This window comes from Pan troglodytes, chromosome 19 (genome assembly GCF_028858775.2).
Source record: "Pan troglodytes isolate AG18354 chromosome 19, NHGRI_mPanTro3-v2.0_pri, whole genome shotgun sequence".
Lineage (NCBI taxonomy): Eukaryota > Metazoa > Chordata > Mammalia > Primates > Hominidae > Pan > Pan troglodytes.
In genome coordinates this window covers 17,850,338-17,871,915 of record NC_072417.2, presented here as the reverse complement: position 1 = coordinate 17,871,915, position 21,578 = coordinate 17,850,338, and the positions used below count along the sequence as shown (strand labels likewise).

General features: G+C 56.1%; 3 protein-coding genes across 6 annotated transcripts; all 3 read right to left on the bottom strand.

Moving 5' to 3' along the window:
- Positions 1 to 507: 507 nt before the first annotated feature.
- On the bottom strand, positions 508 to 2,765 carry TMEM95 (transmembrane protein 95). 3 transcript variants are annotated; one of them, XM_016931436.4, is made up of 7 exons: positions 2,360 to 2,765; positions 2,091 to 2,147; positions 1,814 to 1,894; positions 1,683 to 1,703; positions 1,456 to 1,536; positions 1,253 to 1,332; positions 508 to 1,133 (listed from the first exon to the last, which is right to left on the bottom strand). In XM_016931436.4, the coding sequence occupies exons 1-7, from the start codon at positions 2,526 to 2,528 to the stop codon at positions 1,011 to 1,013; spliced, it is 612 nt and encodes a 203-aa protein (XP_016786925.1). In that variant the 5' UTR covers positions 2,529 to 2,765; the 3' UTR covers positions 508 to 1,010. The 3 variants fall into 3 exon arrangements, with proteins under 3 accessions (XP_016786925.1, XP_054526788.1, XP_016786924.1); XM_016931435.3 differs by having other exon boundaries at positions 513 to 1,133; positions 1,253 to 1,340; XM_054670813.2 differs by lacking the exon at positions 1,683 to 1,703 and having other exon boundaries at positions 1,253 to 1,340; positions 1,456 to 1,560.
- A 23-nt stretch (positions 2,766 to 2,788) lies between these two features.
- KCTD11 (potassium channel tetramerization domain containing 11) lies at positions 2,789 to 5,982 on the bottom strand. The gene has a single exon (XM_016931434.4). The coding sequence runs from the start codon at positions 4,786 to 4,788 to the stop codon at positions 4,090 to 4,092; it is 699 nt and encodes a 232-aa protein (XP_016786923.1). The 5' UTR covers positions 4,789 to 5,982; the 3' UTR covers positions 2,789 to 4,089.
- Positions 5,983 to 6,253: 271 nt separating this feature from the next.
- Positions 6,254 to 21,330, bottom strand: ACAP1 (ArfGAP with coiled-coil, ankyrin repeat and PH domains 1). Of its 2 annotated transcripts, XM_016931433.4 has the most exons (22): positions 20,965 to 21,330; positions 20,384 to 20,441; positions 15,678 to 15,797; positions 15,417 to 15,470; positions 15,271 to 15,329; positions 14,188 to 14,371; positions 14,000 to 14,044; positions 13,794 to 13,889; positions 13,627 to 13,701; positions 13,102 to 13,211; positions 11,462 to 11,513; positions 11,266 to 11,366; positions 10,831 to 10,954; positions 10,520 to 10,731; positions 9,780 to 9,849; positions 9,550 to 9,644; positions 9,296 to 9,465; positions 8,566 to 8,738; positions 7,679 to 7,788; positions 7,496 to 7,606; positions 6,732 to 6,781; positions 6,254 to 6,436 (listed from the first exon to the last, which is right to left on the bottom strand). In XM_016931433.4, the coding sequence occupies exons 1-22, from the start codon at positions 21,015 to 21,017 to the stop codon at positions 6,336 to 6,338; spliced, it is 2,223 nt and encodes a 740-aa protein (XP_016786922.2). In that variant the 5' UTR covers positions 21,018 to 21,330; the 3' UTR covers positions 6,254 to 6,335. The 2 variants fall into 2 exon arrangements, with proteins under 2 accessions (XP_016786922.2, XP_024205975.2); XM_024350207.3 differs by lacking the exon at positions 20,384 to 20,441 and having other exon boundaries at positions 20,965 to 21,249.
- Positions 21,331 to 21,578: the final 248 nt, after the last annotated feature.

The following is a 21,578-nucleotide window of genomic DNA, read 5'->3' as shown; positions in this document are numbered from 1 at the left end:
ACTGTGCCTTGTGGTTGGCAACAGGCCTCTCTTCTCATGTTCCATGTCCCACGTTCCATTCCCAAACCAAAAACTCCTGATAGGCAGGGGACAAAACACCAGGGTTTCTCAACCATGCTCTGACATTTTGTTTCTTTCTTTTCTTTCTTTCTTCTTCCTCTTCTTCTTCTTCTACTCCTCCTCCTTCTTCTTCTTTTTCTTCTTCTTTTTCTTTTTTTTTTTTTCTCCTATCTCCCTTTCCTGGTAAACACTGACATTTTGGACGGGATAATTCTTTGCTGTGGGGACTTTCCTGTGTGTTGTGGGATGTTTAGCAGCATGTCTAGTCTCTACCCACCAGAGGCCAGTAGCACATCCCCCCAGTTAAAACAATCCAAAACGACTCCAGATGTTGCAAAATGTCTACTGGGGTGCAAAATCACCCCCATCTGAGAAGCACTGTGCTACTCTGAGAGTCTCCCATCCTTCCTCTGCCCTCCCCAGTTGCAGACAGAGGCTAGGCAGGGGCAGAGGCCATGAACAGCAAGTTTTACTTAGGCCTGGCAGGATGGAGGCCTCTGAGGGAGGCCAGGATTTCAAACTGTTAACACGATGGAGGGAGGGCATGCCCGCGAACCCACTGATGTGATCTCACTCTAGTGGGGTGAGTTTTCCAGAACATGCATTCCCGGATTCCCCATCAGTCATAGGAGGGCCTGGAATAGCTTCTGGGGCAGATGCCCCCGCTTTCCCGGAACAGGCAGAAGGGGGTGTGGGTGTGGTGGGAGTGGCGTAGGGGATTCTTTCCTTCTGTAGATATTTTCCTGGCATTGTTGACAGCCATGTGATTGGTTGAGGGCTGGTGGGGAGGAACTTTCCAGCTGTGGGTGCCTGGGTTCCCGGGAGGCCATCTGACACTGGGATTGTGGGGGATCTGGGTTTTTGGGGATTTTCTTATTTTTCATTATCTCACCAACCAGAAGCAGGGATGTCTGGGCTTTAGGGTCTGGAGACTGTCTTTGGAGCTGGGACTAAGGGGCTGACTGGTTCCCCTCCAAGGGATGTGGAAGTTGTGAGTGCATACCCCTTAGAGCTGGAGGCTGGGAGGTTTTCAGCGTCTTCACAAGCCACTTTTTGCTTGGAGGTGGTGGGACCTGAGGGAAGACGAGGGTGGGAAGCCTACGGGAGGGGCCTGGGAGGGACAGAGGGAGGGAGGATGGGTGGTGGAAGGCACTGGGCGGGGTAGGATTCCTGTCTTTATCCCAAAACTCACTCCACCAGGAGGCTCAGAACACCCAGAAGCAGGAAAGCTCCGAAGATGGAGAGGAGCAGAATCTTGGCTTCCCAAAGATCCTGACTTCCTGCAGGGAACCCAGGAGGCAGTGAATGATTCTGGGACCCACACGCACCGACGGGGGAGCCCAAGGGCTCAGGGATCTGGGCAAGGTGGGGCGGGGCCAAGATGGGCGTGAGGACCTGGGAAGCAGCGCTTTCGGGGCCAGCAGGACACCTCCGTCCCCTTGCAGGTGGAGCAGTTGTACAGCGTGGTGCTGCCCCCTGCAGGAGACAGCAGAGGCAACGCTGGGGAGGGGAGGCCGGGCCTCCACCCTGCCTGGTACCCAGCTTCCTCCTGCAGCTGCCAGGCCCTCCTCTGACACCCTACAGGCCCCAGGTCCTTGCTACCCCTTTCCTTTTCTACTCACGGCAGGCGGGGGGACAGAGAGCTGAAATGAAAGACAAGGAAGGGGTGGGGGTGTGAATGGATGAGCTGCTCACCACACATTCCTTTGGTTAAGACCCTAGGCTCCCCTTGAGGCCCATCCCGCATCGGTACCTTCCCTGGTGTACTCAGGGAGCTTGGTCTTTCGAAGCCAACTCCAATATGAAGGGAGTGAGGAGACAGCCTCTTTGATCTCTGGGGAGGCAGACAGCAGCTCCGTTTCCCTGGGCCTCGACGGGGCCAGTTCCCCCTCTCTTCACCCAGCCCCCTCCCCGATCAGCCCTCCTGTCTCTACCCCTCCACCCTTCCCTGCCCACCCCAACCCCTGTCACCCATCCCTCTCCTTGGTGTCCTCCCAAGCCCCTAGGTCACTCTTTCCCCTTGATCTCACCCATGACCCTCAGGACTCTGTGAGTCTTCTCTGTGACTTTGTTCATGGACACCTCATCTGTGGAGATGGGCAAGGACCAGCGATTCCCTCATCAGCCCAGGTTCTGGGGTCTCTCCTGACTTTCCCGGATATGGAGCTCTCTCAGAGGGAAAGGCCAGCATGTCCAGAAAGGGCCACAGATGGAGGGCACAGCTGGAAGGTCACATGCCACCCTCTGGGGGTAGGGGGGTGAGTGCTTGCTGGGCCCATCCCTGGATGTCTGGTCCTACCTAAGGCAAAGGCCGAGAAGTCTGGGGAGGCCCCACATTCCTTCTGCCTGGCCTCCATCTGGCTGCAGAGCCGAGCCAGGCGGCCTGACAAGTCGTGGGCTGGGAAGCGACAGAAGACACAAGCCTGGGCGGCTGCCAGGAAAACCCCGCCTAGTGCCAGCCTCCACATGAGGACCACTGGGGGATGGGGCGGCGCTGCCCCAGCTGAGCCGAGGAATGCTCTGCAGCCCTGGCTCCAGCCCTTGCCTGGAGGTTCTAGAATGTTCCAGAACAATGAACAATGGCACTGCCCATCCTCAGCTGGGGTAAAGCTGGAGCTCAAGGAACTGGGGTCCAGAAGGCATCTCCAGCAGGCGATGGGCAGAGAAAGCAGGGCTTCTGTTGTGAGGGAACAGCACCCCCTACCTGGCCCTCAACAGCCTTCACAAGTTTGTGGTTCCAAAAGCAGTTTTATTTTTCTTCTTGTAAATCATGACCAGTGAGAAATAATGTGTGCCCCAACCCCCACCAGTGAAGAAGCTGTGCATGAGTATCCCACCCGCTCTGGGACCCAGAAATCCCATCCCTTCGCATCTCCTCCCCCACTGTCCCAAACTCTTCATCTCCTCTCTCTGCCCTGGGCAGCCTTGGGCCTTCCCCAGCTATCTCCTAGCAACAGGCCCATGGTTGCCTCAGCAACCAAGAGTTCCATACAGGCCTCAGAGGCCCAGCTAAGCCCAGTGACTTCTTTTACCTCTCACCGGGAAGATCCCAGTGACTCAAACCCCAACAGGCCCCTCCTGGCTACGTGGTGATGCATATACATGCGTGCACATAAACACACACACACACACACACACACACCCTGTGATTAAACTACTAATTGTCAACCACCTCACAGGTATACCACAGACACACCCTGTGCCAGAAGAGTCGCTAGGCAACCCCAAACAGGCCTGGACATGCGGACATCACAGACACTGTAGTCAGCAACACAGATATGAACCAGGATGCCAGGGACCTATACATCAGTCAGCCACACGGGCTGATATGCACACACACATGAAGAAAGGCCAGGACCCACAGATACTACCCTCTTCCCCCTGGCCAGCCCTGCCATCAATATGGGATTCTTCCAGATGAGGGATGCTCCAGCCCCATTGCCATGGGGACTGTCCTAGCTCCCATACATCAACCTAGGGTGGGTTGTGGCCTTTCTGCCTCCCTCAGTAGATGGCTTGGAACATAGCAAAGAACTCCTCTTCCGATGTTCCAGAGTGTTCTGGCCTCTCATTGGTCAGGCCAGGCCAGGCCACCCAGCTTCAGGAGGAGAAGCCATGGTCCAAGAGACCGCATTGGGAAAATGCAAAGTCCTTCCTTTTCCCCAGACCCCAATATCCTTCCAGGGTTTTGCTAGGTCTAGTCTGGGTAAAGAGATGTTCCCCCCTTTTCCAAGCCCTTAAACACTGAGCTCCAAATCAAGGAGAGACTGGAGGTGCTCCGCCTTAGGCAAGAACAAGCTGAGAGAACCTTCCCTACCCCTTCCAGGGTCAGCACAGGTTGAGACCTTCTGGACCACTTGTGAGTCCTTGGTGGGCTCAGGTTTGGGAATTCCTGCCCACATCTGAGCTCCAGTCAGGTGCAGGAGAGTCCCGACTCTCATAGCTCCTGAAGCAGAGCTGGAAAGAGGCTTCAGGGGTGCTAGTACCCCATTCTCTCTCCTCCCCACAGTCAAACTGAGAACAGCATCCTCAGTGCCGGACAAAGCGCAGAGACCTGGAGTTGAGCAGGTCTTCGGGGTCGGGGAAGACAGAGTCTAGTCGGAAGCCGTGCTCGAGAGCCACGCGCAGCACCTCCTCCAGGAAGCTTGGGGTGCCCACCACCTCCCGCCGCTCTCCCGGCCCCCCAGTCCACAGCGGCTGCAGCCCCAGTCTCCCATACTCCACCTCGGGGAGTTCCGCGGGGCGGGGGGCCCACTCCAGATGAAAATGTGGGCTCCCCTCTGCCCTATCCCCACTGGCCACACCAAATCGGGCCCGCAAAGCACCTAGACACTCAGAGTCGGTGCAGAAAAGGTTGGCTCGGAAGGTGTCCACCTGGACGGAGCTCAGCTCATAGTGATGGGGTCCCCGGCGAGCAGAGAAGTGCACCAGGCGGGGGCTGACATCTACATCTGCGTGGAGCAGGGCAGCTGTGGGTGCAGGGGTCCCCTGAGAGGCCTCCAGTTCCCGCAGCGCGTCCAGGAGGGGCCGGATCTGGTAGAAGTCAGCCTCTGCCCTGAGCAGCGCTGTCTCTCCGTACCCACGGGGCAGGTCCAGGCGGCCCAGCCTCAGGAAATTGAGGATGTGCCGGAAGGCCTTGCCATCCCGGTCGATGAAGTAGTGGCCGCCTCCTTGGGAATTGAGGTTGGGGGGCATGGGGGTGCCGGCCCTAAACATGGCCCCCAGCATAGAGTCTGGGAAGCGGGTCAGGGTCTCCAAAGTGGTGGAATATAGTGTGCCCCCCACATTCAGGGTCACGGGGCCCCCAAAGGAGGGGGGCGAAGAGGGCACAGGAGGAGGAGAAATTTTGGGAAGTACAGGAGACACCGAAAGAAAAGAAAAGGCAGAACTTCCTGGGTGTGTGCAGAATTGGGTCGAAGCTGTCAGATTCGCTGGGTTGGAGGCACAGGTGGAGCACACCCAGTAAGGTTTGGGGCTCACCCCGGCTACTTTGGCGGTGGATGGGGAGGTGGTGTCAGGACACAGAAATCCCCAAAAGGTTGAGAGAAGAGATGAAAAGAGCAGAGGGCAGCCAGAGAGGGGAAGGGAGCTTGAGGTCTGGACGTATCCGAATTGGGGTGGTCAGCGACACCCCTCTGTGGTCTTCAGACAGTGGGTTTCCGGAATCCAACCAGCAGGTGACGGTGGCGAGCACAGGGCCGACTCTGAAGGGATGGCCTCCGAGACCCCGGGCAGATCGCTGCCGCCGTGGACGAGTCCAGCCAGGGCTCTGGGGCCACTCAGAGGCCTGGCCTGGCTGCCGGCGCGGGTCCCAGGAGATGGAGGCGGAACTGACGGGAGCGGATGGCGGAGCCCCCTTGTATCCGCCGGGGAGCGACGATGCGTGCTCAGCCCGGGCTGGGAGTGTCCGAGGGCTCTGATGGAAACAGCCAGGAGTTTCGGGACCCGGCCGCGCCGCCTTCCCTGGGTGTCGCCGCAGCCGCTGAGGTCCTCTCCGCCCCCAGGAAGTGGCCTAAGGGCAGCGGCCCGGGGCCCTTTAAGAGACAACCCCGCCCCTTGGCGCCCCGCCCCCGCGCCCGCGAAGCTCGCGCGGCCCGGGCGGAGGTGGGAGGCTGGAGGCGAGTCTCGGACGCGAGAGACTGGGCGGACTGGCTGGACTGGCAGACGCTGGCGGGACGGGGTGACTCAGGCACGTCGCCCTGGATGTGGCCACGACCGCCCCGCCGCCGCTCAGGTGTGCCCGATCTCACGTCTGCAAGTCGGCGTGGCTGGAGCCTCTAATCCCACCGCTCAGAGCCCGAGGCCCGGCCGGCCCAGCCCAGGAGCCGAGTCCCTCCCAGCGGCTCCCCCGGGGAATTCCCGAGGGGGCGGGTGCTGAGCCGCCGCATTCCGGGGATGCCTTCCAGCCGGGGTGGCCCGGGCGCGCTCTCTCCGCGGCGGCGCGGGGCCAGCGAGCCCCAGGGCCAGCCCCACCCCTCGGCAGGACTGGGCTGGCCACGTCGCCCCAGCCCGAGAGCCCCCGCCCCACAGCGCCCGGCGCTCAGGCCGCGGCCGAAGCTGCCGCCTCGCTCCCCGGAGTCGCACCTTGCTGGACTGGAGCTCGCAAACCCCCAGCCGCTCCCCGCACCTCGGGAGCCGCAGCGCCCAACACCCTACGCGCCCGAAGGTGGCGCCCAAGAAGTGAACCAGAAGGGAAGAGCGAAGCACGGAGGCTTTAATAGCAGAGAGCCCGGTGGCGGGGAAGGGAGGGAGGCGCGGGCCCCGTGGGCCTGGGGTCACAGCGTGTGGAGGTCATGACTGCGCCGGCTCAGCTTCTCCGGGTCGTCTGACGCCATGAGGGAGAAGTCGCGGAAGATGTCAAGATACGTCTCATCTCCTGGGGGAGGGAGGAAAGGCCGGGAGGCGGCTGGGCCCCAGTGCAGAAGGGCAGGATCCGGCGGTTGGGGCCCACCTTGGGACCTCGCGCTCCGAGCCTGGGTGGGAACGTGCGCGCCGCGGGCACTGCGCCAGCACCTATGCCTTGCCAGGGCCTGGCACGTCGCATGCGCCCAATACGCATTTGTTAAATAACGGAATGAATGCAGCTGGGCACTAGGGAGAGAGGTCACCGTGGACCAGAAGCCCAGAGTTCAGGTGTTGGGCCTGGGGGGTGGGGTGGGTGTATTCTTTACCTGCCTGCCCCTGGGCCGCTTCAGCCTCCCTCATCTTTGCCAGTCGTAGCCTGAAGAGGAGGGAATTAAGAAATGAACGACACTATCTTTGGCCGGGCGCGGTGGCTCACGCCTGTAACCCCAACACTTTGGGAGGCCGAGGCAGGCGGATCACGAGGTCAGGAGATCGAGACCGTCCTGGCCAACATGGTGAAACCCCGTCTCTACTAAAAATACAAAAAATTAGCCGGGGGTGGTGGCGCACGCCTGTAGTCCCAGCTACTCAGGGGAGGCTGAGACAGGAGAATCGCTTGAACCCGGGAGGCGGGGGTTGCAGTGAGCCGAGATCGCGCCCCTGCACTCTAGCCTGGGCGACAGAGTGAGACTCCGTCTCAAAAAAAAAAAAAAAAAAAAAGACTATCCTCACCTCCCCCACAACTTCCCATCCTTTGAGCTGGGTTGCGTTCCGTTCATCTGCCCCCACCCCCGGGGTCACGTCTAGTGCTAAAAAGATGCCTGACAGCAATGTTGATGGGCGAATGACGCCTCTCAGGGTGGGCCAAGCATCCTTGCACCCTGCCCGCCCTCCCGCCTGCCTTCTACTCCACGTCCCAGTGCACACTTCGCGCAGCCTTTCTCGAGCCTGGCCCCGGCGCTGGCCCAGCCCCTTCCCGAGGCCCCACCGCGCAGGCTTCTGTTTCGGCGTCAGCCCCGCCCGCCCGAACGTGGGTGGGCGGGGGTGGGGGGAGTCCCAGCGCCAGCCTCGCCCCTTCAGGCATTCTTACAGGGTGACGATGTCAGCGTTGGCTGTTTCCATGGCGATGGTCAGAGGATCCCTGCCTTCAGAGTCTCGAGCCCCCAGATCAGCTCCCCGTTTCAGGAACAGGCAGGCGAGCCTGGAGAGAAGAGCCAGGGTCAGCCGGCCGCCCAACTTCTCCCAGCCTTCCTCCCCATGCCATCATCCCTACCCCGTGTGGCCAAGAATGGTTGCGTGGTGCAGCGGGCCCCGGCCCGCACTGTCCGCTTGGTTCACGTTCGCCCCGTTCTGGAGGAGAAACTCACAGGCCAGAAGAGAATTCTGCATGGAGAAGTCGAGAAGGGGGGTTGAGGGTGGCATCCCTAGTGGTGGATTTCAAGATGTCTTAGGGTGGCGCCAGTTCAGAGAATGGGAGGGTGGAGTGTGGTAATCAGGAGTGTGGAAGGGGTTACAGCTAACTGTAACCAAGCTAGGCTTGGCTCTAGCTCTTTGCATGTATTCATATATAAATCCATAGTACAAGCTTATGAGGTATGTTACTATTTTACAGATGAGGCTGAGAGGTTAATAACTTGTTAAAAGTCTCCTGTAGGCCGGGCACAGTGGCTCACGCCAGTAATGCCAGCACTTTGGGAGGCCGAGGCGGGTGGATCACAAGGTCAGGAGATCCAGACCATCCTGGCTAACACGGTGAAACCCTATCTCTCCTAACAATACAAAAAATTAGCCGGGCATGCTGGCTGGCGCCTGTAGTCCCAGCTACTCAGGCAGCTGAGGCAGGAGAATGGTGTGAACCCGGGAGGCGGAGCTTGCAGTGAGCCCAGATCGCACCATTGCACTCCAGCCTGGGGGACAGAGCGAGACTGTCTCAAAAAAAAAAAAAAAAGTCTCCTGTAAGAGGTGAGAGCCTGGGTTCAAACTCAGGTTCTCTGCCTCCAAATCACACACTCTTAGCAACCAGTCTCTATTGTTGATCTCTCCCTATGGGTGGAGGCCCTAGGGAACAGGTGGTGGGAAAAGGAGGTAAGGGCAGGGCCCAGAGTCAGGAGTAGGTGTCAGAGCCCTAGGGTGGGGTGGAGAGGTCGGCAGGGCTCTTACAGCAGCTGTGGCCTGGATCAGCGGTGTGACATTATCTTGGCCCCCATTGACCCAGTTGACATCAGCTCCATGGGCAAGGGCATCAGCCATGGTGGGAAGAGATGGAGGATGCCCAGATGCTCGAAACAGTAGGGCCCCAGGGTGCAGGCTTCCCAGGTCCTCAGAGGGGGGCTCTGTTCGGGGGATTTGGTTCTGTTAGGGGGAAGCAGCTCCGAGTCTGGGAAGAAAACCCTCAGCAGTGCCCCAATGCTATAATGGGACAGGTCTCTTCTAAATGATGGGGAGCTTGGGACTGTGGAGGGAATAGAGTGATGCAAGTGTGGGTATGTGTAAGTATGAGTATGCATGTGTACAAGTCCCTAGGGTGTAGGGGAGAGACGGCATCATCACCTCATCCGGTCCAACCACCCCGACTGCTGGGATGACACAGGTGAGCTGACTGCCTGACACTGGGCCTCAGCTCTCAACCCCTGATGCTCCAGCCAAACCCACCCCCTCTCTCTCCTTTTCTTATGCTGTTGGCACCCCTTACCCTCCCTGCCCACGCCCAGCCCCACGTTCCTTCCCATTCTTAATGTCACACTCCACTGTAACCCCTGAAACGGCAGTCCGGTCCCTCCGACATTCTCCAGCGGAAGGCCTGGGCTTCACACTCTGTGCCTCCTGGCGCTACCTGGCACGGTGCCGAGCACACAGCAGATGCTCAATGAATGCCCAACCAACCCTATACCTGGCTTGGATCTCAAGCTCCCTGGCCGGGGCCTGATGGAAGGCTTTGGGGGCACAGGAGGCTGCCCCCTTGGGGGCCCCCGGCCACCTCTTCGCCCTCGAATCTCAGGCAGCTTGGTCAGGAACTTCTTCTCCACGTATTTAGCGTGAATCCAGGCCTCCTTCTCCTGCCTGTGGGAGGGGAGAAGCAGGCAGTCTTCCCTCTTCTGCTCCAGGGGTCCCCCATTCCCCTGGGAGGCTAAACCCCAAGCTCACCGGGAGCAGCTGGGCCCTGGTTTCTTCACTGCCATGGCCTCCACGCGGGCCTCATAGATCTGGTTGATGACGACATTTCCCAGCTCACACATGAGCTTCAGGAGGCCCAGGCAGAGGCAGAGACAGGGAAGGTGGGGGTGAGTGACTCCTCAGGGATCACGCCCCTGCACCGCCATGTCCTTGCCCCACCCCAAGTTCTTGCCCCCAATCTTCACAATACCCTAAGTTACCTTCACTAGTTCTGGCTCCCATGAGTCAAGGGTCAGAGACCGGACTTTGGAGAAGTGAACACCAAGGCTCCTGGAGGGCCAGAGGGGGAGGGTCAGGCCCTGTGCAGGGGGGCAGTGGCCTGGGGAGCTGCTGCTGCTCCTGAAGACACTGGGAGGCAAGGCTGGCATGGGGGCCCGTGCAGAGGTGCTGGCCCAGGAGGCAGGGCAGCTGCGGCCATGTAGCTGCCATGTAGCCTTGACCTGGCCCTGGCAGGACCCTGCCTCGTCACCATTCCTTCTTCCTTAGGTTTCATTTCAAGGCCCTCATCACTCCAGCCACCTCCCTTCTCTAGTGACACTTTGGCCTGGACAACCTCTCCCATGTCACCTCCCTTCCACCACACTGAGGTGGGGGGCGAGGGCCTTAGACACTTGCTAAGGCCTCATGACCATTTCTCTGCCTAGTCTTCATTGGCTCCCCCACCCTCAGCAGCCTTGACCCCACACTTCTTCCAACCAAGCCAACAAATTCTGGGTATCCCCCAATTCTGGCCAGACTAGGACACAGAGGGGCTAGGCCCGCCTGGGTCCAACTGGCACCCCAGAGGCTTGGGCCCAGGCCTGGTACCCAGTGACAAAGCCAGAAGCTAAGAGAGGAAGCCAGGACAGGGAAGGAAGAGGGGCCGGTGTGATGCGCTCTGTATTGGAGCCGCACTGTGGCCCGAAGGAGTGGGGCTCCCGCATGGGCCTTGTGGAGTAACCTGTGGATGCCGGAACACTGAATGCAGAGGGTGACACCAAGGTTGATGCTGGCCCACTCCGGGGCTGGCTCCCGGCAGTCGCAGCACTGGGCATTGCCATCCACACTCTGGACCTGGGCCACCACGTGCCCGACTCCCCCAGGCTCCCTTCCCCTGGCCATTCCACCAGAGCCCAGGGTGGCAGCAGAGCCTATGGCCAGGTGTCCTGAGCCCTGGGGGAGAGAGGGGAAGAAAGGGTGGCCAAGGGGCCTAGGGTAAAGGGTGCCCCATCTCCAAAGGCAGCCTGGCTGCGCACCCCCAGGTTAAGGTACCTGGCCTGGACCCCGGGGGCTGTCATCAAGGCGAGCCTGACTGAAGGCAGAAGCAATGCTGCTCTGCACAGCACTGACCCACAGCTGCAGGAGGCGCTCTGAGTCAGCCTGGAGGAGGCAGGACCTAGGTAGGAGGGTGAGGGAGATGGCAGAGGGGTCTGAGGCCTGGGAAGCAAAGTGGCAGCATGGGCAGACTGACATTCAGCCAGTATTCAACCAGTTCCAGTTGCATTGAAAGACTTCTGTACCAGTTGGTAATATTCTCCTAAATATCCCCCATCACCCTGTACCCTCTTCCACAATGGCCCCCCAGTCCAGCTGCCAAAGAATTAAAGTCTGGAGCTGCATGGGGGGCCTCCATTGTGGTGGGCCCTGCCTTTCAGATTGGCAGCTGTTTAGATATATTAAAGTATCACCCCTGGGGATTGCACTCACTTGCTGGTGGACACCACCTCAAAGCAGAACCGCCTTTCTGAGTCAGGGCAGAGTTTCACTGTGCAGAGACGAAGGTCATCCACCACCACAGTCACAGGGTCCTGGCAGGATAAGGTGATAAGAGGCCAGACGTCCAGCTGCAGGCAAGAGCTGAGTCTCCCTGGGGCCCAGGCATCCAGGACCCAGGTCCACTCACCTTGTACTTCTTCTGGTAAACCAGTTGGTTGCTCTGAATGGTGAACCAGCGTCTGTAAGAGAAGGAAATCATTACAGACATAGGCAGCTTTAGGATGAGGGACGGAAGAGAGGCTGTGCTTTTTGCCCATGAGGATCTTACTGAGAGGACAGACACCTGGGCTGACTGTTCCACGAGACATTCCAGAGAAGGGTGGACAATTGTGCAGATTGGAACATCTAAAGGATGCTATTCCTGTCTTGGACAACCCAGATTTCATATAGTTATGAAGACAACTTTCCAGCAGATGGCAGTAAAATTCTTTTTCTAATAAAATGTCTATTGCTACAATTTAAAAAATACTATTTAGGCTGGGCTCACACCTGTAATCCCAGCACTTTGGGAGGCTGATGGGGGCGGTGGATCACCCGAGGTCAGGAGTTTGAGACCACCCTGACCAATATGGTGAAACTCCGTCTCTACTAAAAATACAAAAATCAGCCAGGCGTGGTGGCAGGCGGCTATAATCCCACCTGCTTGGGAGGCTGAGGCAGGAGAATCGCTTGAACCCAGGAAGCTGAGGTTGCAGTGAGCTGAGATCGCACCACTGTGCCACGGCCTGCGCAACATAGCGAGGCTCCATCAAAAAAGAAAAAGAAAAAAAGAAAAGAAAGAATCTTAGGGGCCAGGTACAGTGGCTCACGCCTGTAATCCCAGCAAGTTGGGAGGCCGAGGCGGGTGGATTGCTTGATGTCAGGAGTTTGCGACCAGCCTGGGCAACATGGTGAAACCCTGTTTCTACCAAAAATACAAAAATTAGCTGAGTGTGATGGCACACGCCTGTGGTCCCAGCTATTTAGGATGCTGAGGAGGGAGGATCACTTGAACTCAGGGGATAGAGGTTGCAGTGAGCCGAGACTGCGCCACTGCACTGCAGGCTGGGCAACAGAGTGACACCCCATCTCAAAAAAACAGAAAAAAAAAAAAAAGAAACGAAAAAGAAAAAAGAGTATCTTGGGGAAGAAGCTCCATTTTCTAATTTGTACAGAGATCCCATGTGGGCTAGCAGTGGCCCTAGAAGGGAAAGGAGTCAAGTCACAGCATGCCGCCATCCTGTTCCAAACCCTATAGCGGCTCCCAATTGCTCTCAGAGTAGACCCCAAATCCCTACAAAAATCTATAGGGCCCTATAATGACTCATGCCCCCATTAGCTCCAATTTCATCTCCTGCACATCCTCCTCCCTCACTCTGTCCAGACCCAGGGCCACCACCCTGCTCTTCCAACTCCCCAGCTATCTCAGGGCCTTGGCACTGGCTCTTTCTTCTGTCTAGAACTTTCTTCCCCCAGATATCCTTCAAGTCTTTGTTCAAAAGTTACCTTCTCATGAAGCCCACACTGCCCAACTATTTAGAACTGTAACCCCTACCCAGCTCCCCACATCCCTTGCTTTATCATCTTTCTCCTATAGCAAGCACTATCACCTTCTAACATAGCACGTAATTTACATACTAGGTTTATCCTCTGTCTTTGCTGATGGAATGTAAACTCTACTGAGGCAGGGGGGTTCGTCTGTTTTTCCTTGCAGTGCTTAGCGTGCTATTACCACTCGAAAATACATCATTGGGTGGGGCGGGCTGACTGGGGGTGTCCTCTCCTCACCTGCTCCAGGTCTTAAATGCGTTGCTGGCCCGTTTGAAGAGATGTCCTTCCATCACCAGGCCACCAGGCCCCTCTCTTAAGCTTGGTTCTGGCTCCTCCCCACCCAGCTCCTGGAGGCACAAGAGGATCAAAGGGCAACTGAGATGGGCAGAGACCAAGGCCATAGGCATCTGCCTCCTGCCCACAGCCCTAGCCCTTACTTTCTGCTTTTTGAAATATTTTTTAAAATTTATTTTTAGAGACAGGGTCTTGTTCTTTCACCCAGGCTTAAGTGCAGTTGTGTGATCATAGCTCACTGCAGTCTTGAACTCCTGGGCTCAAGCAATCCTCCCACCTCAGCCTCCTGAGTAGCTAGAACTAGAGGTGCATGCCACCACACCAGCTAATTTTAAAATTTTCTGTAGAGATGGAGTTTCACTACGATGCCTAGGCTAATCTTGAACTCCAGGCCTCAAGCAATCTTCCCACCTCAGCCTCCCAACATGTTGGGATGACGGTCGTGGGCCACCGCACCTGGCCCCTCACCTTCTGTTTCAGCAGCACGTGTCTCTGCTCCATGTCCCTCTTCTCTCGTGCTGAATTCAAGACCAGCTGGTGCAACTGGGCACAGGAAGGGCATCTCAGATGTCCAAGGCCCCCCAGTTAGGAGTCCCTAACCTCCCTCTACCACCTGCTGTGCCCTGGGGCCCCACCTGGGCGCCCAGCTCCTTTCGATACTGGGACAGCCGGCTCAGCTCCTCGTGGCCCTGCTGGAAATGGGTAGCCTGGGCCTCCACCAAACGCAGCACCTGGGGGACAAGGCGGGCAGTGGGCAGGCTGAGGAAGAACCCCTCTCCCCATTCCCTTGTGCTGGCAGCAGGCTCTTCTCCACCCTGCCCTCACCCCCGCCACAACTCACAAACTCCATGATGTCAAACTTCCTCTTGTCCTCAATCACGTTGATCTGAGGACATAAAAGAGGACGTAAAAAACCCCAGATCAGTCTTGAAAACACAACACCCATTCCCACTGCACACTGGGGACCCCCAAGCCTCGAGGTGACACCTGAGGCTCTGGTACCCCAGGAAGACAGACTGGGGCAGGCACCTGCAGGGCATAATCCAGTGCCCGTCCCCGGTACCCAGCTCGAGCCGTCCTCAAAGCAGCTCCTGCCTCTTCTGCCTCCTGGGCCCGGCGCCTGGGAACCTCTGCGTTGTGGGTCAGGGCAGCCTCCAGGCTCTCAGCCCCCCGCCAGAAATCCCGGCGAGCCTCTCGGAAACCCCGCAGACCTCTGAGGATGGGAAAATAACACAGAATCGCAGCTAACACCCACCTGCCCCAGCAGAGCATTCCCAGGGTAAAGCCCTCATGTCCTTTCAGTTAGTCTCTGCAACGTGGGAAACCCAAGGTGATCCCTGGGACGGAAGTCAGGACACCAGAAACCCCCAATCTCACAACTCCGTCACTGGGGAGGCTCCTGTGGCCATGGGAAGAGGGCGGCAGGGCTGGTTTCCGAGAAATAAGGCCCCCTTCTCTCCCATCTCACTCCCCCTTTAAAAAAATTTTTTTGTTGTTGTTTTTATTTTTGAGACCGGGTCTTGCTCTGTTACCCAGGCTGGAGTACAGTGGCACAATCATGGCTCACCGCAGCCCTGACCTCCAGGCTCAAGCAATTCTCCTGCCTCAGCCTCCCAAGAAGCTGGGACAACAGACATGTGCCACCACGCCCGGCTATTTTTTTTTTTTTTTTTTTTTTGAGGCAGAGTCTCACTCTGTTGCCCAGGCTGAAGTGAAGTAGTGCGATCTTGGCTCACTGCAACCTCCACCTCCTGGGTTCAAATGATTCTCCTGCCTCGGCCTCCTGAGTAGCTGGGATTACAGGTACCTGCCACCATGCCCGGCTAATTTTTTTTTTTTCGTATTTTTTAGTAGAGCCGGGGTTTTGCCATGTTAGACAGGCTGGTCTCGAACTCCCGACCTCAGGTGATCCGCCCGCCTTGGCCTCCCAAAATGCCGGGATCATAGGCATGAGCCACCGCGCCCGGCCTAATTTTTGTAATTTTTGTGGAGACAGTTTCGCCATGTTGGCTAGGTTGGTGTCCAACTCCTGGGCTCAAGCAATCCTCCCGCCTTTGCCTCCCAAAGTGTTGGGATTACAGGCATGAGCCACTGCGCCCGGCCCCATCTCACTCCTTGACCAGGGTCTGGATCTGCTGCTGCAGTGTGTGTTGGGTGGCATCTAGAAGCTCCTGAGGGAAGGAGAAGTTGGTAGACTGGGGTCAGGACCACAGGTGACCTGGCCACCACCCCCACAATCCTTACCTTCCCCTACTTACCGCATGGCTGTCCAACTTGTGGTTCAGGCTCACGGTGAATTTTTCCAGACACTCCTAGGCAAGAAGAGGCACAGAAAGAGTACTAGGCATGGGGTGGCAGCACCCTCCCGACTCGAGACCCAGCCTGCCACGGCTGTCATGGACAGCAGCCCAGCCCTGCTGTGGCCTGGAACCTGCAGACCCCAGGCCAGCCCTCCTCTTCCACAGCATCACCTCCTCATCCCAGACTCCTTCCCTCCCAGATGCAGACCCTCCGCATACCGCCATCATGGGCTCTGGTGGACCCAGGCGGGCCAGGTCACAAATGCCGACAACGAAGGCGCGGCTGGCAGCAAGGTAATGGCGCCCACTTTCCAGGAGACCAGTGCCCAGTTTCAGGAGCTGGGAAAGAAGGAGGGTAACAGGGAGCTGTGCCATCATCCTCACACCTGGTGATGCCCCCACACCTGCCCCACTTCCTCTCCCCTTGCCCAGGGCGGCGCTCCCCTATTCCTGCCTGGCCTCACTGCCCTCCAGGCTCATCCAGCTCTCCCTGTATCTAACACATACCTGCTGTGTTCTCATCACTGCGTCTTTGCTCCCACTGCCTTGGGCCTGAAACCCAATTCCTGCCCATTCCTCTCAGCCTGTCGCCAACACCTCTGTCAGCCTTACCTCCAAAACATCTTTCCCTGTCCACTCGCACATATCTCTTCCTGCCCTGCCTACCTGCTTAGATCCAGAGCTCCGTGGAGATTCCTGCATGGTCTGGATGCTCTACCTGGTTGCTATTAAATTCTACAGTATTGGCCGGGCGTGGTGGCTCACACCTGTAATCCCAACCCTTTGGGAGGCCAAGGCGGGCCAGTCGCTTGAGCTCAGGAATTCAAGAGCAGCCTGGGCAACATGGTGAAACCCCATCTCTACTAAAAATTCAAAAATTAGCCAGGCATGGTGGCACATGCCTGTAATCCCAGCTACTTGGGAGGCTAAGGCAGGAGGACTGCTTGAACCCGGGAGGCTGAGGCTGTAGTGAGCTGAGATGGCACCAAGTGCCTGTAATCCCAGTTACCTGGGGGGCTAAGGCAGGAGGACTGCCTGAATCCGGGAGGTCAAGGCTGCAGTGAGCCGAGATGGCACTACTGCACTCCAGCCTGGGTGACAGACCGAGACTCTGTCTCGAAAAATAAATAAATAAATAAAATCTATAGTATTTACTGCTAGGAGTTGTCCCATTCTGTGCTCACTGCACGTTCCCTCATAAATATTAATCCATCATCTAGACCACGGGTCAGGGCCAAGAGGAAATGCCGGGGTACTCCTGGGGCCCATCCTATCTGGCCCTTTTGACTGACAAAGAGACTTGATAGGCCAGGCAAGGTGGCTCAGACCTGTAATCTCAACACTTTGGGAGGCTGAGGTGGGTGGATCACCTGAGGTCAGGAGTTGGATATCAGCCTGACCAACATAGTGAAACCCCATCTCTTTTTATTTTTCTATTTTTGAGACGGAGTTTTGCTCCGTTGCCCAAGCTGGAGTGCAATGGCATGATCTTGGCTCACCACAACCTCTGCCTCCCAGGTTCAAGCGATCCTCCTGCCTCAGCCTCCCGAGTAGCTGGGATTACAGGTGCCCGCCACCATGCCCAGCTAATTTTTTGTATTTTTAGTAGAGACGGGGTTTCACCATGTTGACCAGGCTGGTCTCGAACTCCTGACTTCAGGTGATCCACCTGCTTCGGCCTCCCGAAGTGCTGGGATTACAGGCATGAGCCACTGCACCTGGCCTGACCGAGATCAAATCTTATCAGACATCACCATGGGTTGTCTGTGACAAGGTACAAGGATGTTCACAAATCACTGTGTGAATCTGAGGACTCTGTGTCTAGTTTTTTTCCTTACCATCTCAGCCCCTCCCCCTTAGATGAGTAAGAAACTTTCATAACACTGGACTAGTGACAGACTGGGACATCTGTTCAATAGAACAGTACTCAGCAATAAAAAGGAACAAACTGTTGATATGTGCAACAACTTGGATAAACTTCAAGAGCATTCATCTTTTAAAAAATTATGATTATTTTTAGAGTTGAGGTGTCTGTCGCCCAGGCTGGAGTGCAGTGGTGGGATCATAGCTCACTGCAGCCTTGAACTCCTGGGTTCAAGGGATCCTCCAATCTTAGCTTCCTGAGTAGCTGAGACTACAGGCACACACCACCATGCCTGGCTAATTTAAAAACAAAACAGAACATTATTTAGAGACAAGGGTCTTGCTATGTTGCCCAGGCTGGTCTTGAGCTTCTGGCCTCAAGCAACCCTCCTACCTTGACCTCCTGAGTAGTTGGGATGACAGGCATGAGCCACCACACCCGGCAGCAGCATTATTCTGAGTGAGGGGGGAGGGGGAAGCCAAATCTCAAAGGGTCACATAGTGTATGATTCTATATATGGAACATTCTGGAAATGACAAAAGTAGAGAGATGGAGAACAAATCAGTGGTTACCACAGATTAAAGAAGTGTGGGAAGGATGTCGGGTACCACTGTAAAGGAATTCCTTGTGTCCATTGGTGTGTGGTGATGGTTAAAGGAATCCATACACGTGATAAAGTACCATAGAATTATACACAAAAACACCAAAAAAGAGTATATGCAAAATGTAAAATCAAAGTAGGATCTATAGAGTTTATTTATTTATTTATTTATTTAGAGACAGAGTCTTGGTCTGTCGCCCACGCCGGAGTGCAGTGGCACGATCTCGGCTCATTGCGACCTCCGCAGGCTGGAGTGTGGTGGGGTGATCTCGGCTCACTGCAACCTCCGCCTCCTGGGTTCAAGCAATTCTCCTGCCTCAGCCTCCTGAGTAGCTGGGATTACAGGTGCGTGCCACCACGCCTGGCTAATTTTTGTATTTTTAGTAGAGATGGGGGTTTCATCATGTTGGTCAGGCTGTTCTCGAAGTCCTGACCTCGTGATCCACCTGCCGCAGCCTACCAAAGTGCTGGGATTACAGGCGTGAGCCACTGAGCTTGGCTAGAGTTTATTGGGGTTTTTTGTTTGTTTGTTTTTGTTTATTGAGACAGTCTCACTCTGTCGCCCAGGCTGGAGTGCAGTGGCACGATCTCCACTCACTGCAAGCTCCACCTCCCGGGTTCGCGCCATTCTCCTGCCTCAGCCTCCTGAGTAGCTGGGACTACAGGCGCCTGCCGCCACACCCAAATAATTGTTTGTATTTTTAGTAGAGACGGGGTTTCACAGTGTTAGCCAGGATGGTCTCGATCTCCTGACCTCGTGATCCGCCCACCTTGGCCTCCCAAAGTGCTGGGATTACAGGCGTGAGCCACCACATCTGGCCGAGTTTATTGTTAATTGTAATGTGACACTATTAATGTCCTGGTTTTAATAATGTACTAGTATTGTATAAGATGTCACCAGTGGGGGAAGCTGGGTGATGGGTACATGAGACCTCTCCTTACTAGTCTCCTGAGTCAATAATTTACTCAAAATAAAAAATTCAGGCCAGGTGTGGTGGCTCACACCTGTAATTCCAGCACTTTGGGAGGCTGAGGTGGGAGGATTACTTGAGGCCAGGAGTTCCAGACCAGCCTAGGTAACATAGGGAGACCCCATCTCTACAAAAAATAAAATTAAATTAAAAAAAGCCAGGCGTGGTGGCATGTGCCTGTAGCACAGCTACTGGGGAGGTTGAGGAGGGAGGATCACTTGAGCCCAGTATTGAAGCATCTGGGATCACAGCTGTGGCCACTCCATCCAGTCCATTGTTTAAAATTATTATTTGTAGGCCGGGTGCGGTGGCTTAAGCCTGTAATGCCAGCACTTTGGGAGGCTGCGGCAGGTAGATCATTTGAGGTCAGGAGTTCAAGACCAGCTTAGCCAACATGGTGAGACCCTGTCTTTACTAAAAATACAAAAAGAAAAAAAATTATCCAGGTGTGGTGGTGCACACCTGTAATCCCAGCTACTTGGGAGGCTGAGGTAGGAGAATCACTTGAACCTGGGAGGTGGAGGTTCCAGTAAGCCAAGATCGCACCACTGCACTCCAGCCTGGGTGACAGAGCGAGACTCCATCTCAAATAAATAAAAATAAAAATAAAATTATTATTTGTAGAGATGAGGTCTCACCATGTTGCCCATAAAACAATGTTGCCCCCTAAATTTGTGACAATTTGTTACACGGCAATAGAGAACTAATATATAGCATGCAAATACATAATGTGTCAGAGGTAAATGTTGCAGAGAAAAGTAAAGCGAAGTAAGGGGAATGAGAGAGCATTTGAGTGTGTATTTGTGTGAACATGCTGTTTGATAGAGTGCTCAGGGGACACCTTACTGTCTTGAATTGAAACGTTTCACTGGTTTGTCTTCCAGTCAGCCTTTGGGCTCCGTGGGAGCAGAAATGATCTTGCCCTCCCTGAATGCCCAGGGCCTGGCACAATGCAGGAGCTCAAGAGCAGAACAAGGAAGTCCAAAATTAAGTCTTTTTTTTTTTGACACAGAGTCTCGCTCTGTCGCCTAGCCTGGAGTGCAGTGGTGCGATCTTGGCTCACTGCAACCTCCGCCTCCCAGGTTCAAGTGATTCCTCTGCCTCAGCCTCTTGAGTAGCTGGAGCTGCAGATGGGTGCCACTAAGCCTGGATGATTTTTGCATTTTTAGTAGAGATGGGGTTTCACCATGTTAGCCAGGCTGGTCTAGAACTCCTGACCTCAGGTGATCCATTCACCTTGGCCTCCCAAAGTGCTGGGATTACAGGCATGAGCTACCATGCCTGGCCCAAAAGTAAGTCTTGTTTTCCAAGATCCTGAGCTTCTTGTCGGTACAGAACCACCTTTTTTGCTTCTCTGCAGTCTCCAAAATATCTCCCCTACACAGTATTCAATAATCCCTGGGATGCATTCTGTGTCTCCAGCTTTCTCCCTGGCCCTACCCCTCTCAACCTAATCCACTCCTGGGTCACCTCTCCATGTCAGGGTCACCTTTTCCAGACGGGTCTCCAATTCTGACACTTCGGCTTCCACCAGCTCAATAGAGGCTCTGGGAAAGAGGGGGTCATGGGAAGAGAGCTTGGGTCCATCTGGTCTGTCTGCCTCATCAGGCGGGATGGAGTCGCAGGGCGGTGGGTACGGAGGAGAAAGCTGCAGAGTTGAGAGGCTCGCCCCCCACCCACCTACTTGTGCTCTGCCCGCTCTGCAGTCTGGGAGCTACCACAGCCCAGGCCAGAGCAGGAAGGGTAGAAGGAGGGTGGATGTGGCCAGGGCAGGAAGTTGCTAACCGCCCCAGAGCAGGTGCTGGGGGAGGGGCAGGGGTCCCACTGAGAGGCCAGAGGAATGCCAGCTCTAGGGGTGAGGGAAACTGCAGAGGCCAGGAGGAGCATGCAGGGGCAGAGAGCATTGGAGTACCCTGCTTTCACAGCTGGGGTACCACTTTGGCCCACAGGCTCGCTCCTGCCTCTTAGAGGCCTGCTCCCTGGAAGGAGACCTGGCCTGGGGAAAGGTGTGTGTGTGCTGGGGGTGTTAGACTTTCCCCTCCTTAGCCCCCCAGACCAGTTCACACTTACCGGAAACGGGGTGAGTCCTTGAGACACTCCTCGAAATCCAGCTTGACCGTCATCTCAGCTTGCCTGCTGTGGGGCCAGCGGGCCCTGGAGGCCTGGCCCCTGGGGATGCAGGTGGAGGCACTTTCTGTCCCAGGAAGGGGAGATGATGGGGAAGGAGGAGAGGGACCCCCGCGGGGAAGGGCCTGGGGGCACAATTCTTTCCCCAAGGGGAAAGGGGTGTCCTAGGAGGAGCTCTCACCCCACACTTCCAGGCGGTGCTGGGAGGGGCAGGGGCGGGGCCTGGGCGGAGGATGGGGGCCTGAGATCAGAGAAGCCACAGCCCCGCCCTCAGAGACGATCTGCCAGCTCCTTCCTCCTGGGGCTCTAGCCTCTGTTTCTTTCTCTCTTCGTGGTTATCTTGGGGGCCTGGCAGATCTAGGTTCAAATCCTGGCTCTGTCACTTAGAGGTTATGTGTCCCTGGACGAGCTCTCTGATTCCTCAGTTTTCTCATCTGGAAGATGGGAATGATAACCCCTTCCTCCAGGGCTGTACGAAGTGAAGAAGGTGATAGCAGTAAATTCATGGTTCACTAAATTTATTTATTTATGAGACGGAGTCTCCCTCCATCGCCCAG

Bases quoted from the DNA above. Each gene is read 5' to 3' on its own strand.
- KCTD11 (XM_016931434.4), bottom strand. From the start codon at position 4,788: ATGCTGGGGGCCATGTTTAGGGCCGGCACCCCCATGCCCCCCAACCTC.
- TMEM95 (XM_016931436.4), bottom strand. From the start codon at position 2,528: ATGTGGAGGCTGGCACTAGGCGGGGTTTTCCTGGCAGCCGCCCAGGCT. The intron at 1,704-1,813 runs GTACCGATGCGG...CTTTCATTTCAG, and splicing joins CCCTGAGTACACCAGGGAAG to CTCTCTGTCCCCCCGCCTGC. The intron at 1,333-1,455 runs GTCCTCACGCCC...GCAGGAAGTCAG, and splicing joins CCGAAAGCGCTGCTTCCCAG to GATCTTTGGGAAGCCAAGAT.
- ACAP1 (XM_016931433.4), bottom strand. From the start codon at position 21,017: ATGACGGTCAAGCTGGATTTCGAGGAGTGTCTCAAGGACTCACCCCGT. The intron at 15,471-15,677 runs GTATGCGGAGGG...CTTCTTGCCTAG, and splicing joins CACCAGAGCCCATGATGGCG to GAGTGTCTGGAAAAATTCAC. The intron at 14,372-15,270 runs GTGAGATGGGGC...TCCCATCCTCAG, and splicing joins ATCCAGACCCTGGTCAAGGA to AGGTCTGCGGGGTTTCCGAG.